Genomic DNA, 15,971 nt, shown 5'->3' with positions numbered 1-15,971 from the left:
ATTGAGGTAGCATGGGATTTCATTCTGATAAGGCAAAAGGTGTTATTATAAATATAATACAAATATATATATATACACATTATGTACAAAAAATCAGTTTTTTCTGTCTTTATCTGTGCCACGCTTCAAAGCGGTTTCTGTCAACTACGACACAGAGGGCAACATCACAGATTCCTCCTCCTCCATGTAAAAAAACAAGCTTAAAGCTTGACTCACGTTCAGAGTTCTCTTCATCATAGTTGAATCTTCAAAACTTTAAATCTATCGAACTATATCTAAATTCTCAATGTTTGTCTGTCACTTTACTTCAATCGCAGTCTCCCGCTGTCTCTCTTCGTCTCGTTTCGTATCACTCCGTTTACCTGATTACCTCACCCCCTCCCTGGTAAATACATCCTATTGAGCAGAATCTACAGTTTCCAGTATTTTCCGTTTCGTAAAATGATCAAATGCGGCGAAGATATTAAAATTAGGGCCGGGACTTTAACGCGTTAATTAAGATTAATTAATTACACAAAAATTAACGCGTTAAAAAAATTAACGCATTTTAATCGCACTTATTTTTGCACCGCGGAACGTTTCTCACTGGATGAGTTTCAGGCGTACCGATTATACTGGAGCACCAACTAACGTTCATGACTTCAGACAACAACAAACCACGGTGAACAACAGTGGGAAATGTTGTTTTAAAAAACGGACGGATGGAAGCGTTGATAAGAGCACGGTTGTGTGCAAATTATGCAAAAAGGAATTCGCATATCACCGTAGCACATCAAGCCTCAAGTATCACCTCAATGCAAAACATATAGCAGCTAGCGTGGAAGCTAGCGTGGACGTTAGCCTCTTTTATCGCGTTCACACCAAAAAGAGCCGGTACTAAAATTAGTTCATGAGAACCTTTTTATACCCCCACGAAAGTCCCTGCTAGAGAGCAGGGACTTTCGTACGGCTCTCATGTGAGAAAATAGCTATATTTCTGATTGGCTGGGCGGATTGCAAACCACGCCCCGTAAAACTCCCAAAAAGTTTGGTGAAGCCGCCATTTTATTATCCTCGCATTAGCATCATTAGCATTATTAGCATTATTAGCATTAGCCCAGCGCAGAAACACAGAGAGACTAACTTATGGCAATACAAAATAAAACATGGGAGCGGTGGAGATGAGGAGGTGTCGGCGTTCTGGCGATTTACTCGGAAGGCTGCTGGGACTCCCAGCAGCTTCTACTGAAGCCAGTCCCCAACTCCGGGGACTTCCGGCCGGGGACTTTGGGCGGCAGTATACGCCGTGAAGTGGTTTGCGGCCTGCCAGTAAACCCAAAGCAGAAGAAGAAGAAGTGACGTCAGCGGCTTAATTTGTTCTCATGAACTAAGTTCTCATGAACCTTTGTGGGAAAAGTACTGCGGTGTGAATGCGCCTAATGGTATACTAAAATCCATGTGAAAAAAATTGCTTCTCACTGTTCTTAGGTCAAATATTTATATGCGATTAAAAATGCGATTAATTTCGATTAATTCATTACAAAGCCTCTAATTAATTAGATTAATTTTTTTAATCGAGTCCCGGCCCTAATTAAAATATGTGCTTCCATTATTCATACTTCTGAAATATATCTGTATTAACTTTATATCATCGTATGTCCGTGTTTATTGGGTCTTTTTGCATGAAACAAAGACTGGCATATAGTTTCAAGCCAGTACTTTCGACAGAAATACACATCCTGTTGAGCAGGATCTACAGTTTTCCAGTATTTTCCGTTTCGTAAAATGATCAAATGCGGCGAAGATATTCAAATATGTGCTTCCATTTTTCATACTTTTGAAATGTATTAACTTTATATCATCGTATCTCCGTGTTTACTGGGTCTTTTTGCATGAAACAAAGACTGGGATATAGTTTCAAGCCAGTACTTTCGACAGAAACACACGGCAATGTTGTCCGGACTGTTGTTTTTATACGCCACCGGCTTGAACAGGTCATGTGATCTGATCACGCCAGCGTGACGGTCAACTCCAAAGGGTTAATATTAAATACATATAAGTAATTTTACAACTTGTATTTAGAAATACTCTGTTGTAATTATTGATGCATAAATGTGTTCATCCATTCAATGTGGCATCTGCTATAATGGGGTTAATGTATGATATTACTTAATAATACAATACATTATAATATATGATATGATAATTACATTTTAGTTTTATTCATTTCTTATTTCATAGTTTCTCATTATTATTATTGTTATCGCTCATCTTATTTTTGATTTTATTAATCTGTGTGAATCTGTGCTGTCCTGTTTTTCACTCTCACCCTGTTGCTGTTTGAACTACTGAATTTCCCCACGGGATTAATAAAGGTCCATTTTATCTTATCTTAATGTATAAGTTGATTTACTTCAATCTACTGTACTGTGTAAAACACCCCAACAATATTACAAGAAATATACTGCATAAAGCAATCTATATACTTTATTTGATCTAAAATATTGATGTTTTTTCATTATAGTAGCTTGTGAAACCCATACAGTAACAAATAAGTGATTAAATGCTACAGTATTCAGCAAACACAACTGCAGAGCTGCAAACAGACTAATTTCTACAACACCCAGTTGTCTTTGTGTATTTTGTGAATGAAGCGCCATCTCATGGTTAAATCCTGTAATTGAACAAATGGGGAAATTGGGCAACGCCCTCTAGCAATTTGGCAACACCCCCAGCCACTGGCATCAGCTGGGCTTTTGACTGGGACACACCCATCTGAGTCTGATCTGGAGTGCTTCATCTGTACTGCGAGGACATAAAGTCCAGCGTCGGAGAGCACGACATTCTTTAGCGTTATGAGTACCGGATTACTAAACCTGGCAGAGCACGGAACACCTGGGTCTCTCCTAACCACGTTCATTCTATATTTGAGGGATCTAACAATTTCCGCCGATCGGTAAGATGGCATGTATCCCAAGTCATCAGGACCCGAATTTACTAGGACACCGGACCAGGACTCGCAGGAGCAACCGTAGGTGTATGTGACGGACACATAAGGATCGCCTTTGATTCTATATGTACTGCCTTGGTAAGTGTAAGGACCGCCTTTGACCTTATCTTTGATTCTTCTGTTACATACCGCTGGGGCTAAGCAGACGTATTTGGCTCGGTTGGAATAGGTCCTGGCGAGGTTTCTGCAGGGGGCAATTTTGCACAGGTCGATTTGTATTATTCCATCACTACCTGCTTGGACAGAGAAGATTTGTTTAGTAGATATGGTGGTAACTACTACCTCATATGTAGGGTTGGGTACCGAGAACCGGTTCCGGTTCGGAACCGGTTCCAACGGCATCATTTAGAAATGTGAATTTCGGTTCCGCTTTTCGATGCCTGAGGAAATGTTTCTCGCCGCTGTCCGTAGCCTACTGTATGACTGCGAAGGGGCGGGAAATGTAGCGTTGTATCCAGCGCCATATAGACTATGGTTGACCCATAGATATATATAAACACGTGTTTATATATACAGTCTATGGGTTGTACCTACACTTCCTACAGCGTAACCTGAGACCAGGGCCGGCCCGTCGCACTGGCGTTATAGATGTTCGCCTAGGGCGCCAGATCTGTGGAGGCGCTGCGCTGACAGCTCTGGGAGGGAAAAAAAACGTTTTGACCGTTGGTGCTCATCCTAATTTTCGGCCTTCATAATTAAGTAAATGTAACACCCTTTTCATCCCGGTTACACTTTTCATTTGCCCTGTACGATGGGCGCTGTAAGTGATGAAAATGGGGGATGTTGACTTATCTGGCACCCACAGCTCACAGCCAAAGTGTGAGTGAACGAGGGAGAAAGGGAGGGCGCTGTTGTTATTAGCATCTGGTGCTAGCTGCTCTAACAGAAGAAGAAGAAGTTTCTACAATGATGTGGAGGGAGAGTCCTCTCCAGTCAGACTGAGAGGATGATAACTTCAGCTCAGTGAGGTAACTGAGTGTTTAGATAGTTCACTTTAGTCTAAGTTATCTCAGTGGTCTCAAACGTTTTGATCACAATTTATGTAAACACATATTTCCAAGGCACTCCTTTATAATTATTGGGATAAAACAGTTTTGAAATCATTACAATGTATACTATAGGACAGTAAACCAGACATATCATTTTAAACTGGAGAGATACAAAACTATGCATACATAAAATAGTAATATAAGATATGAATGAACAACAAAAATAAAATACGTTACATGTTATGGCTATGGTAGGTTATTGGTTATGTTCACATACTTATTTAATTATTAAAATGTAAACCGATCTTTTTCATATGGGTGTTTAGAGTTGTACTAGTCTCTAATAATTCTGCTTAAAGTGCACCAGATTGAAGCATTTTACTTCAAAATGTTCAAACATTTCTTCCCGGTATGCATGAGAAGGCAGATATGCTTGTTTTTCTCAACAAGAACTGTTCTTTAAAAGTTGGACTGTTGCACTGTTGTAGCTTCAGTGGTTCTCAGGTTACAGTTACATAGCAGTGAATATAAACAGACTGATTAATGTGAATATTACTGTAAACTAACCTGTGTAAAAGTTTCTCGAATAAATGTAATTTTTTTGGTGGAAGAAGCATGTATCATTTTTTTACCCTGCCCCTCAAAGAATCGGAATTGAGAACCGTTAAGAACCGGAATCGAAAAGTAGAATTGGAATCGGAATCGTGGAAATTCCAACAATACCCAACCCTACTCATATGTGGCCCGTTTGACCCTAGTTACGGATTCATCTGGCGGGGGAGTGGAGTCTGGGTGGTCAATGGAATCACATAAGATTAAAATAATGGCAACAGTCACAGTAGAAAACAGGACTAAGCCTGTGAAACATTTCCAGTTCTCATACATGGTTATGCTGTTAGCTCCAATTATTCTAGTGTCAGTAAAAAACGTCGATGCTAACGTATGGTATTAAAACCCAAGTTATCAAGAGTGCTTTGGACCAAGGGCTCATTCAACCTTGACTTTTTTAAGGGTTACAATGTACATACAGTAGGGCGAACAAATAGACTATTATTCCCAATAGTAGTAGCGACCAACAGGTTATCAGGAAATTCAGGGCTCCTTCAGACATTTTCTATTCTTCTCTGAAATGTTCTGGTCTCTGTGTCAGCCTTACATGAGGTTATTAAAACGTAAAAAATCCCTTAAATATGGGTTAATAAAAAGTCCCTCAAAAAATGGGTTAATAAAAAGTCCCTCAAAAAATGGGTTAAAAAATGTGGTGCTCTGTGTAGCTTATAGCAACCTGATCAGAGGGAAGTAGGTTCCTCTGCTTCCCCTTGAAGCCCGGTGTCTTTGTCCTCCAGCCCGCTAACGGCAGCTTCCGAGTCGTCTGCTGGAGGGATGTCCTCGAGGTCCTTCTCCTCCAGTCCGCTGATGGCAGCTTCCGAGTCGACCTCCTTGACGAGAGCCAGATCCGTCCTGATGTCGTCTAGGGTCCTTCCAGGTGGTTTCCCCGCCGCACACTGGCTCCAGTGGTACCAGTTGTCCCCCTTTCCTTCTAGGCGGACAGCATGGGATGTCCTCTGAGTCACTCTGTAGGGGCCGGAGAACCTGGGGTTGAGCCACTTGGGCCTGACGAACTCCGCTGTGTTGGCCTCGTGTCTCTCGGATCCCCCTTTCGCATCAGCGACCTGTGTGGAAAAGCCTGATACCAGCCCCTTAAGTTGCTGGAAATAGGGTTTCGAACTCATGACCTCTACTTCCTTTCCTACGCTCAGGGCTCCTGGGCCCGGAAACTGATGGCAATGTGTCAGCTCAAATGGGGAGAAACCTGTCCCTCGGTTAATAGAACTCCTGATTGACATAAGGGCCAGAGGCAAAGCGTCTAACCAGTTCATGCCTGTCTCCTCACATGCTTTGCTGAGTTTCTGTTTGTTCTACCTTACCCTGAGATTGGGGGTGATAGACAGCTCCGAAACTGTGTCTTAGTCCTAATGACTGTTCTACTGTGCGTAGGTCATGGTTCTTGAAATGGCTGCCATTGTCTGACCTCACTTTCCTAGGAAACCCATGTAGTGGAATGTAATGCGTGACTAACAACTTGATCACTGAGTCTGCATCTTCTCTCTTACATGGCATAGCTTCTGGCCAACCTGTGTATGCATCTACTACAACTAGTAAGTACCTGAACCCTCTTACTTTGTCAATCATGTCAGTGTAGTCAATGATGATTTCTTCTCCTGCCATCTTAGGTAAAGGAAACTTTCCCTGGTGTGGTTTTACAGTGGCTCTGATGTTATGGGTTAGGCAAATTACACATTCTTCTAGGTAATTAGCTATCATGTCAGGTAGGTAGGGGTGCCACCAATGAGTGAGGTGTCTGTTCATCTGAGTTTTACCGCAATGTGTTGGGCCGTGTGCTTCTTTAAGCATTGATCTTATCCATCCTGGGGGTATCACTGGTCTCCCATCTGGGGAGTACCATATCCCGTCTTTGTTGGTAGCTCCTCTGTCTAACCATACTGTTTTATCTTGAGGAGACCCTGCTGCTTGAGCTTCTTTGAGAGTATCATCTGTTACTGCAGGAAAACTGGGGTATATACCCTGCTTTGGCCTTAGCTGCTTTGTCTGCTGCATTGTTACCCCAAGACAAATAGTTGTCTGCCATGCTGTGACCTTTACACTTAAGTAAAGCTAGCTTGTTTGGCAACATTACTGCTTCTGCAAGCCTTTTGATCTCTTTCTCGTGTTTGATGGGGGTATTGGTGGATGTTACAAATCCTGCTCTCATCCACTGGCGCATTTCCACATGTATGACACCATGAACATATGCTGAGTCAGTATAGATGTTTACATATTTTTCTTTTGATAGCTCTAATGCTGCAATGACTCCCATTACTTCTGCCAACTGTGCTGAGACTTTCCCTGCTGCTCTTTCCTCAAACTGTCCCTCAGCTGTTTGACCCACCACTGCGTAGGCCGCTTGGAGCCCGTTGGTGGGGTGTCTGAAACAACAGCCGTCTGTGAACAGGTTTTCTGCATTTGGCATAGGCTCGTCTCTGAGATCTATTCTTATCTTCACATCCTGGATGATTCTTTCCTCACACCTATGGGGTTCTCCGCTAACCATGGTGTCTGCGCTGTTAACCCCTTCATGTGTGTAGGTGATGTGTGCTTGTGTCAGAGTTTTCTCTAACCTGGTCTGTCTGGTGGAAGTCATTGTGAATGCACTTGAGTTCACAAAAGAGACAATGCTATGTGTTGTCAGTACTGTCAAAGGGTGTCTCATCACAATATGTGACATTTTGTTCAAGATACGTGCTGTACCGGCTGCATGTCTTGTGCATGGAGGTTCTCTGTTCTCCACTCTGTCCAGGGTGATACTAATGTACATCAGTATTGACCTACATCCCCCCTTTTTCTGAAATAGAATACCATTTACTGTGTTTTCATTTTCAGAAACATCAAGGAAAAATGGCAATGCATAGGATGCAGAGGCGAGAGAGGTGACCTGGGACATGGATTGTTTCAGAGAAATGAAGGCAGCTTCTGCAGTTTGTGTCCAGTCCAGGGTGGCAGTGAGATTGCGCATGCCCTTCTAATTGATCAGTGTTCTGAGTTCAGATGTTCTTGGGTTATACTCTGGGATGTAGTGTCTGCTGTAGCCTGTGAGACCCAGAAAAGATAGCATGTTTTTGACTGTCTTGGGTTTGGGGTGGTGTAATATGTTTTCTTGATGTGCTGCTGACATGCCTGTACCTGCTGGAGAGATTACTCTGCCCAAAAATGTCACCTCTTTACGGGTGCATTGTAGCTTTTTCTTGGAGACCTTGAACCCTGTTGCGTGGAGGCGAACCAGTAGGTTCGTGGTGGCCTCCAGGCAAGAGGCTGCGGAGGGTGCAGCAATGAGAAGGTCATCTACATACTGGATCAATACCACCCCCTCTGGCAATGAAACACCATCTAGCTGTTTCCTGAGTATTTTGTTAAATATTCCTGGAGACAAACTGAAGCCTTGTGGTAGTCTTGTGTACTGTAGTTTTTCCCCTCCCATTGTAAATGAAAAAATAGGTCTCATACTCTTTGCTAGAGGTATGCAGAAGAAAGCGTTGGCCAGGTCAATACAGGTGAACCATGTATGTTCAGGTGAGATATTACAGATAGCCGTGTATGGGTTAGGCACTGGTACCAGAGCTGTAGTGGTGATAGCATTAATGGTCCTCAAATCATGAGCCATCCTATACTCCCCGCTTGGTTTTGATACCGGGAGTATTGGAGTGTTCCACTCGCTTTTTGAGGGTTCCAACACCCCTGCCCTTTTTAGTCCCTCAACTAACTTGCTGATACCCCCTTTGGCCTGTGGTTTAACAGGGTACTGTGATAGATTTATAGGCATAGAGCTGCTCACCTCAAATGTTATTGGTGCAGCCTTTGAGCAGAAACCTACGTCATGAGAGTCAGATGACCACAGGTCAGGTGGAAGGTCACGCAACATGTCATCAGTGAATGAGTGGTCAGTCCTCTCTCTACCATGCTGTCTATCCACTTCGTGTCTCTCCATGAAGATGCATTCCTGAGTGCAGATTTTTAGAGCATGAGCTTTGTGTGAAGGAGAGAATGTGAGTGCTGCTATTTGTGTTGGTTCCCAATCCTCGACTTTTAGCAGTGTCTTGACCATAGGACCAAGTTCCTTAGCTTCATAGCCCTTCCTGATAGCTAATGAAATGTGTGGTGTGGATTCAGCTGACATACGGTACCAATAGTGTTGTTCATCAGTGAGTTCAACCAGCCCCGCTTGTCCCACAAATAAATTGGTTGTGGTTACGTCCCAAATGGACATAGCCACCTCTTTGTCATATGCATAACTTTGGTCGTCTTTTCTATCATAATTTAGCGTCAGATGGGGAGGGTCTGGAGGGGAACCATAAGGCCTGAGGAGGTTAATCCACGGCTTCCATTGTTGAAAAATGTAAAATAGTCCTGGTGTCTTGTCTTGGGCCAACCCCCAGTATATAGTGGCATACTGAGTTGCGTCTGCTTCAGTGGATTGGCCCAACAACATCTGAGAACCTGACTTTATGGTGGATATTGAACAATTGAGGCGAGTGCCATCGGGGGAACAGAGGATGGAGGCATTAGCTTTGATAAGAACATCCCTTCCCATGAGGTTAGCCGGACTTCGGGGTGCCAGAATGTACTGATGGAAAAATATCTGGCCTGCTATTCTGGTGGTTAATGGCGTAGTGAGCGGTACTTGCTCTATTTCTTCCGAAAACCCTATGACTGAGACTGTATTACTTGAAATGGACGTGTTAAACACGGGGGAGTTGATAGTTGAATATCTAGCTCCTAAATCAACAAGGAATGGTAGCTTCGAGTTTTTTACAGTCATGTCCATGTAAGGATCCGCCAGGCCCGTACATTCAGGGTTCCCTGGGCGACCTCATTGTGGTGGGTATTAGTCTTGTTCGAACAGGACAAATTGGCCATAGGGGGCGGCCATCGCATTGGGTGCCACATGACCCTGGTCTCGATGTTGGGCCTGTGGGGCTGCCTCATGGGATTTCTGGAAATACTGCATGTATGTTGTGTACCATTGTCCATGCCCTCTCTGTCCCCCTTGTCCCCGCCCTCTCTGTGGTGGGGGTCCCTGTGGGCATTGTTTATACCAGTGGTCGGTTTGTCCACAGATGAAGCACCCCTTCTGCTGATATTGGTTCACTCCTGGAGCTGTTCCAACCCCTCCTCTACCTCTAGTTCTGCCTCTGAACCCGCCCCTCTGTTGCTGAAAACCATTATTGTAGCCATATTGGGGCTGGTTATAGGACGGACCTTGGTTGGGAAAACCCCCTTGTGGGTCCCCGGTGCCTGCTCTGCTGGCGCCACAGGATGAACAATCAGCTGTTTGGCACTCTTTTTCTCATTTTGAACTGTTTTACGGGCTATTTCCAGCTGAGTACGGAGTAGTTGCACTCTCAACTCTTCTTCCTCGGTTTTATTCTTTGTGAGTTGTTTGTTAAATTTGCCTAAATGATGGGCCAAATGACACTCCCATGTCTGCGTGTTTAGGTGATCTGCCTCTGGGTTGTCCTCCATGAGAGCTTTAATCTCGGCAGGTACAGCTGCCAGTATCGCTTTACGGAACATCTGCACATGTTGGTCATTATTTTCTGGACTACAGTCAGTGGCCACTGTGTATTGTTGGCGTGACCTGAGCAACATGGTTGCTGCGGCCTCTCCAGGTATGAATGTGAAAGACAGTGAACCGTAGCCTCCTCCTGTCTGTGGGAAATTTTCTCTCATTGCCTTGCTAAGCAAGCTGTGTATGTCGTTAGAAGAGATAGGCTTGTCATCGCTCATTCTTCCTGTACCTGATCTTCCCTCAACTCTCTCTACCTCATAGCTGGAAGTCTGTTGTGCTAATATCCTCCTGAAATCTCCAAGGCAGATTGTTTGTCCTACTGACATATCCGCAAACTTTCTCCCTCCCTCAGTAGGTAGCGGCATTTTGTCAACTAGTGCATGTATGTCTCCTAGTGTGAAAGGGTGGTAAGTGATATTCCCACTGGGGAGTCACTAAAGGAACCTGTAATGCTGTGGCCATAAAGGCATGAAATGTGGGGTCTTCCGAGGTGTGATGGGATCTTAACATCCCACGGGGGAGTGCAAGAACCTGTACATCAGTCAATTCAGTGATTGTTCCTGCCAGAGATATGCTCTTAACCTTTTTCTTATCTTTTCTGCCGTTGTCCTGTTCCTGTTCTGCTCGGCTCTGCTGAGCAGTGTCCTGATAGCTACCTCTATACCCCGTGTGTTCTGCTTCAGAGTAATACTTATCACTATCATGCCCAGATGCTCCTCCCCTACTTTTTGGGTTATAGCGGGTCTAGGCTTCTCTACTTCTAAAAGGTTCGTCACCTTACCTTTCTCCCTCTTCAAGTAATTATTCCGCTCCATGGTGATAGCCCCTCTCTCTCTCCTGACTACCCCCACTCCCCTCGTCTCCATTTCTCTTTTCACTTCTTCTCTCCTCTTCCTTTCTTCTCTTCTCATACTGCCTTCTGTCATAGTCAAATCGTACTCTATCCTCTCTCTCCCTCTCCTCTTGGCGTTCTACAATGGCGAGTAATTCTGCCTCTGTGGGGCTGCTCTTGCCTCTTTTAATAGAGGTACTCCTTAAAGGAGTCAGTGAAACATTTCCCATGATTGCAAAGTTACCCCCCTTTTCACTTGCTTTTTCTTGGTCTGATCCATAGCACCCTTTTGTTAGTGGCATCTGTAGATTAGACATGGGGGGTGCGTCCGGGACAGGTTGTTTAAATGGATTAAATAAGTCTGGGTAAATGCGGGGGGAAGTGAAGGGGACATACGGATCCTCTATAGGTCCTGTCTGAGACCTCTCTTCTGAGCCAGCCTTTTGTGCAGTGCACACGTCATTTACAGCACTGCTGAGAGTTTGACTCCCCATGTCTTCCCTGTTTGAGGCAGAGGTCTCCTCTTTATTTATATTCCTATAACCCCTGACACGTTCTGCAATATAGTGATGTATTTCTTCATCTGTAGGTGCTTGGGCTGACACGTGCGTCCCTATACTGTCACGAGGGAACAGGAGAGTTCTAAGGTAACTAGAGTGTAGAAACTCCTCTCCCTGGGTCGGGGTTTGGACCGCGACCAGGACTGGGGGAGTTTTGGTTGTGAAGGGAGTAACAGCTACACCGTTCATGGCGAGTGCTGCATTATGACAAAGACTCCGTATTTTATCTACCTCCTCCTTCTCTTTGTTTAGTTTCGTCCGGCCCAACAATCCGGGTTTTTCTTTGTTTAGGTCACCAAGTTTTTTTACAAGCTGTCGTTCATAAACATTTAGAGCTGAGCCTAAATTTCCTAGAGTGTCATCTCCTCCCACTCTGTTTTCTTCTATCATTTTTTTATGGAGGAATCGGAGGTCGGCACAAGCCTTCTTCTTGTCTCCCTGTTTGAGTCCACTGAGAATCAATCTCTCAGCCTGTCCCCATTGCTCTTGGAAACTTACGGGAATTGGGATGTGTAAATCATCTTTTTTAAACTGTCCTTCCATGATGGTTGTATATTATTTGTCTGACTAGGCTGATATGTGTTCAGTTGTATTTATCAATATACTGGACAATGCTTGTCGTTGCTCTTAACATAGTTAATGTATTTATTTAACTGCCCTGCCCTTAATCCAAATGTGTAAATATTTTGAGTGTAAAAACTTAAGTATTTCAACTCCACTTCGAATGATAGAACTATTAACAAAGAAGTACTAACAAAAGCACTTATGATACTAACAACGGACTGGCTTATCTAAAGGCAGTTGAGTAGCACTTGAAATGTTTTGGCTATAAACCCAGATATACTTTAATGATCTTGTTTTGTTTTTGATTGTATGTTCCTAGTCAAACGCACTTATTGTGAGTCGTTTTGGATAAAGGCGCCAGTCAAATGTAATGTAATAATGCAAGAAATACTACAAAATACGTCCAGCAGATGGCGGCACTTCACCAGGAATGAGCTCCACCTCACTGAGGGGAAGAATGCTTCAGAGAGCAACAAGCTTAAACTTTGTGTCTTTATCTGACTTTCTCTGTTATCTATTAGTAATTATTCACAGAAAATTATTCCCCGTACAGTCTATCCAGCTTTTATAGTGCGATGTTTATTTCAACAGATAACGAGACCTTTGGACGCGCTTCTACACCGCTTTTCAGCGATGTGGCATCCACATGGAGTCGAAACCCAAGTCAACAGAATCTCTTTATTGTCACGTTTAGCCTTATAGATCCAACCCAACAGGACAAGAGATCACGAGATTCCGATCGTTTCAAAATGGCTTTTTGAAATATGCGTATCTCCCCTTGGATTTTTTTTTACATATAACTCACCTCCAGCTCCTATGAGCCTTGGATTTGTTATTCAGATTTGTCATGGATGGAGACTCAATACTACCACTTGACTTCCACCAGCGAGTATAGCCTGTGTGGACTCAATACCTACACTTAAGCTAGGGACTTTGTGCCCTTCCAGCCGTCCGAGACTCAATACCCTACGCTGAAATACTTCGCTGCTTCACTTTTATATTTATATAACTTTCATACCTATACTAAAATATGTATTGTATGTTTTACTGGCAATGACTATGACACTGGGAAATATTCCTGACAACTCTAACATTTTGAATATAGCCAAATCACAGATTTTGAGTGTAACCGGTATCTGCTTACCTGGTATTTACAGAGCTCTGTTTTTAGATGTCAGAAAGTTTTTCGAGGTGTCATCCCTGGACTGCTTCGTCCGCTGGCTGCTGATGTGACTTCCTCTGAAATCCCACTCACAAACGTCTGTGTCACCACTTGTTGGAGTCTAGGTGGTTTTAAAACCCACCTCTGCCCCGCGTGTCGTTTGGTGGGCTGCTTAAATCATAACAGGAAGGGAATCAGAAAACAACCAGGATACCAGTTAAGCAGAAATATGTTTTAATTATAAAAGGTAATAATCCAATGCAATACCATACAATACAAGGAGTACTCCTGCCCTGGTTCTCGTGCTGTTCAGATTCCGGTCTTGACAGCAGGAGAAGAGAGAGCGAACACACAAACACAAACAGGAGGTATAGAGGTACCACGAGGAGGAGTCGGGTGAGATTCTCCTCCCACAGAGCCCATCCTGCAGCATTCCAGAAACTGCAGTTGTGTCTAAAGAATATTCCCTTGCTCACAAAGATATATACAAAGGTCTAATTTCTCATATTCCCAGCTCCTGGTTACACAGACTGCTATTATTAATACAAAGTAATTAAACACACACGTCTACTATTCAAGATATGTAGACTTCCCTGACATGGTGGAGATTTTAAGAAGAATGTTTCCATACCTCTCTAGTCTTCTGTCATGAAAAAGCTGCTTCTATTTCATACAGAGTAATTAAAAATGTTTAAGCCAACCACTCCATAATGTTGTAGCAATTTAGTACCCACACATGAAAGAATAAAACAGAGAAATCAATATAAAACACAAACACAGGTATTGTTTGAGCAGAATTCACATATAGCTGCTCCAATAGACACACACTCCTTATCATTAACAGAAGTTAATTGTTCTTGTAGCTTAAGGGCTTCTGTGAACTTCCTTTCACCTCGAAGTCTGCTTTTACTGGAATGAATGCATTCATTGACAATTCAGACCGACTATTGTCTTGTTAACTGTGTGACTCAATTCTCCAGGCCTGCAGGATGTGCATTATTAACTTAAAAATAATTTAATGGCCTTATATCTGGGGGAAATGTTCCTTGCAGTTCCCTTGTTAATTTGCAAAGACCATTGATGATTAAACAAGAACCTCATGGCCTCTAACTGCAACAAGACTTTCTAAAAAACACTTAACGGGTAATCTTTTCACTCAAAACAGAACTCACAAGTTATACTGCACCTTACCTACTCACAAATAGCCAAAAAACCACCCTTTTGATTATATGTAAAAGTGGAAGAAAAAGACTATTGCGCTAATCTACTTTTAAGAAAAAGGGAACATTGTTTCAGGAATATATAAAAAACCTCTATATTTAAGAGGAAAAATGTACTTTGTTCCTTCAACTATTAACACAGGAATGTATAAAACCACACATATATTAGTGATAACATGATGCAACACACCTCCTATATCAGGTGTCATTAAAATGAATATACCAAAAATACGCTGTATTAACTTTTCTGCATAACTCTTTACTTTAATTCTCCACAAGTGCCGTCGCAATCTTGAGCCATGCATTGTTGGTGTGTTCTTGGCGGGAGGCTAGATCTTCCTTGAATGTTGCCTTAAATCTCACCACATATGCAGGGTCCTCATCAGAGACTGCCATTACACGACGCAAGTGACAGAGGGCAGGTAGTACCACAGAGCAGGAGACGTAGGCCTCCCCACCCAGAATCTCAGGTTAAATACCTGCAGGGACACACACACACACACACACACACACACACACACACACACACACACACACACACACACACACACACACACCACACACACACACACACACACACACACACACACACACACACACACACACACACACACAACACCACACACACACACACACACACACACACACACACACACACACACACACACACACACACACACACACACACACACACACACACACACACACACCACACACACACACACACACACACACACACACACACACACACACACACACACACACACACACACACACACACACACACACACACACACACACACACACACACACACACACACACACACACACACAATAGTAGATTAACATTTAAAATTAATTTAATTTCAGCCTACAATGAATGGTCACATTATATGATGGAATGCTTACCGGCATGGCTCTACAAGGGTCTCCAGTCTCTGGATTTTGTCCCATTCTGGTGGGTGTCATTTATGCTGCTGTTGATCGAGGGTTGCTTTTATTGCAGCTTGGTTGCGGCTCAAGCGCTTGACCATTTCCAACGTGGAATTCCACTGTGTTGGAACGTTTTGGATCAGTGGCTCCTCCTTCTGTCCGAGTGCCTCTTGTTCTACTTGCAGCTCCGCTGTGCTAGCCGTGCTGTGCTTGAAATGGCCCACCATTTTGCGACACTTGGCCAACGCACCGACAAATCCACTGTCAGAGAGACTCAGAGTGATGCTTCTCTGTAAGATGTGAGCAATACAGGGCATGTGATCGTAAGGTAGAATACGAGCCGCAGCAATCATATTGCGCGCACTGTCAGTCCCTATGGTTGTAACTTTCCCTTCAATTTCCCACTTGCGTGCTACAGTTTGGAACTGTTCTGCACACGCTTCCGCAAAGTGACGTTCTTCTGTTTTCATTACAGTTAGCGCAAAGGATTTCAATTCCCATGTCTCAGTGATTTGATGTGCAGTTACTCCCAGGTAATTAGTGTTACTCACTGACGTCCAGTGGTCTCCTGTCAGGGCGACATAATCCACTTGAGCCA

General features: G+C 43.4%; 1 protein-coding gene across 6 annotated transcripts; it reads right to left on the bottom strand.

Annotated features, from left to right (window-relative positions):
• Positions 1 to 4,577: 4,577 nt before the first annotated feature.
• Positions 4,578 to 14,909, bottom strand: LOC117561323 (uncharacterized protein K02A2.6-like). 6 transcript variants are annotated; one of them, XM_034238609.1, is made up of 2 exons: positions 13,488 to 14,873; positions 4,578 to 13,391 (listed from the first exon to the last, which is right to left on the bottom strand). In XM_034238609.1, exon 2 carries the CDS (start codon positions 9,356 to 9,358, stop codon positions 7,559 to 7,561), a length of 1,800 nt encoding a protein of 599 aa, XP_034094500.1. In that variant the 5' UTR covers positions 9,359 to 13,391; positions 13,488 to 14,873; the 3' UTR covers positions 4,578 to 7,558. The 6 variants fall into 5 exon arrangements, with proteins under 6 accessions (XP_034094502.1, XP_034094504.1, XP_034094500.1 ...); XM_034238611.1 differs by having other exon boundaries at positions 4,578 to 13,388; positions 14,804 to 14,909; XM_034238613.1 differs by having other exon boundaries at positions 14,804 to 14,887.
• Between the last annotated feature and the right edge of the window lie 1,062 nt (positions 14,910 to 15,971).

Source organism: Gymnodraco acuticeps, unplaced genomic scaffold (assembly GCF_902827175.1).
Source record: "Gymnodraco acuticeps unplaced genomic scaffold, fGymAcu1.1, whole genome shotgun sequence".
Taxonomy (NCBI): domain Eukaryota; kingdom Metazoa; phylum Chordata; class Actinopteri; order Perciformes; family Bathydraconidae; genus Gymnodraco; species Gymnodraco acuticeps.
This window is presented reverse-complemented; position numbering and strand designations above follow the sequence as displayed.

What these genes read in the sequence shown, in the direction of transcription:
- LOC117561323 (XM_034238611.1), bottom strand. Translation starts at nt 9,358, where the DNA reads ATGGACATGACTGTAAAAAACTCGAAGCTACCATTCCTTGTTGATTTA.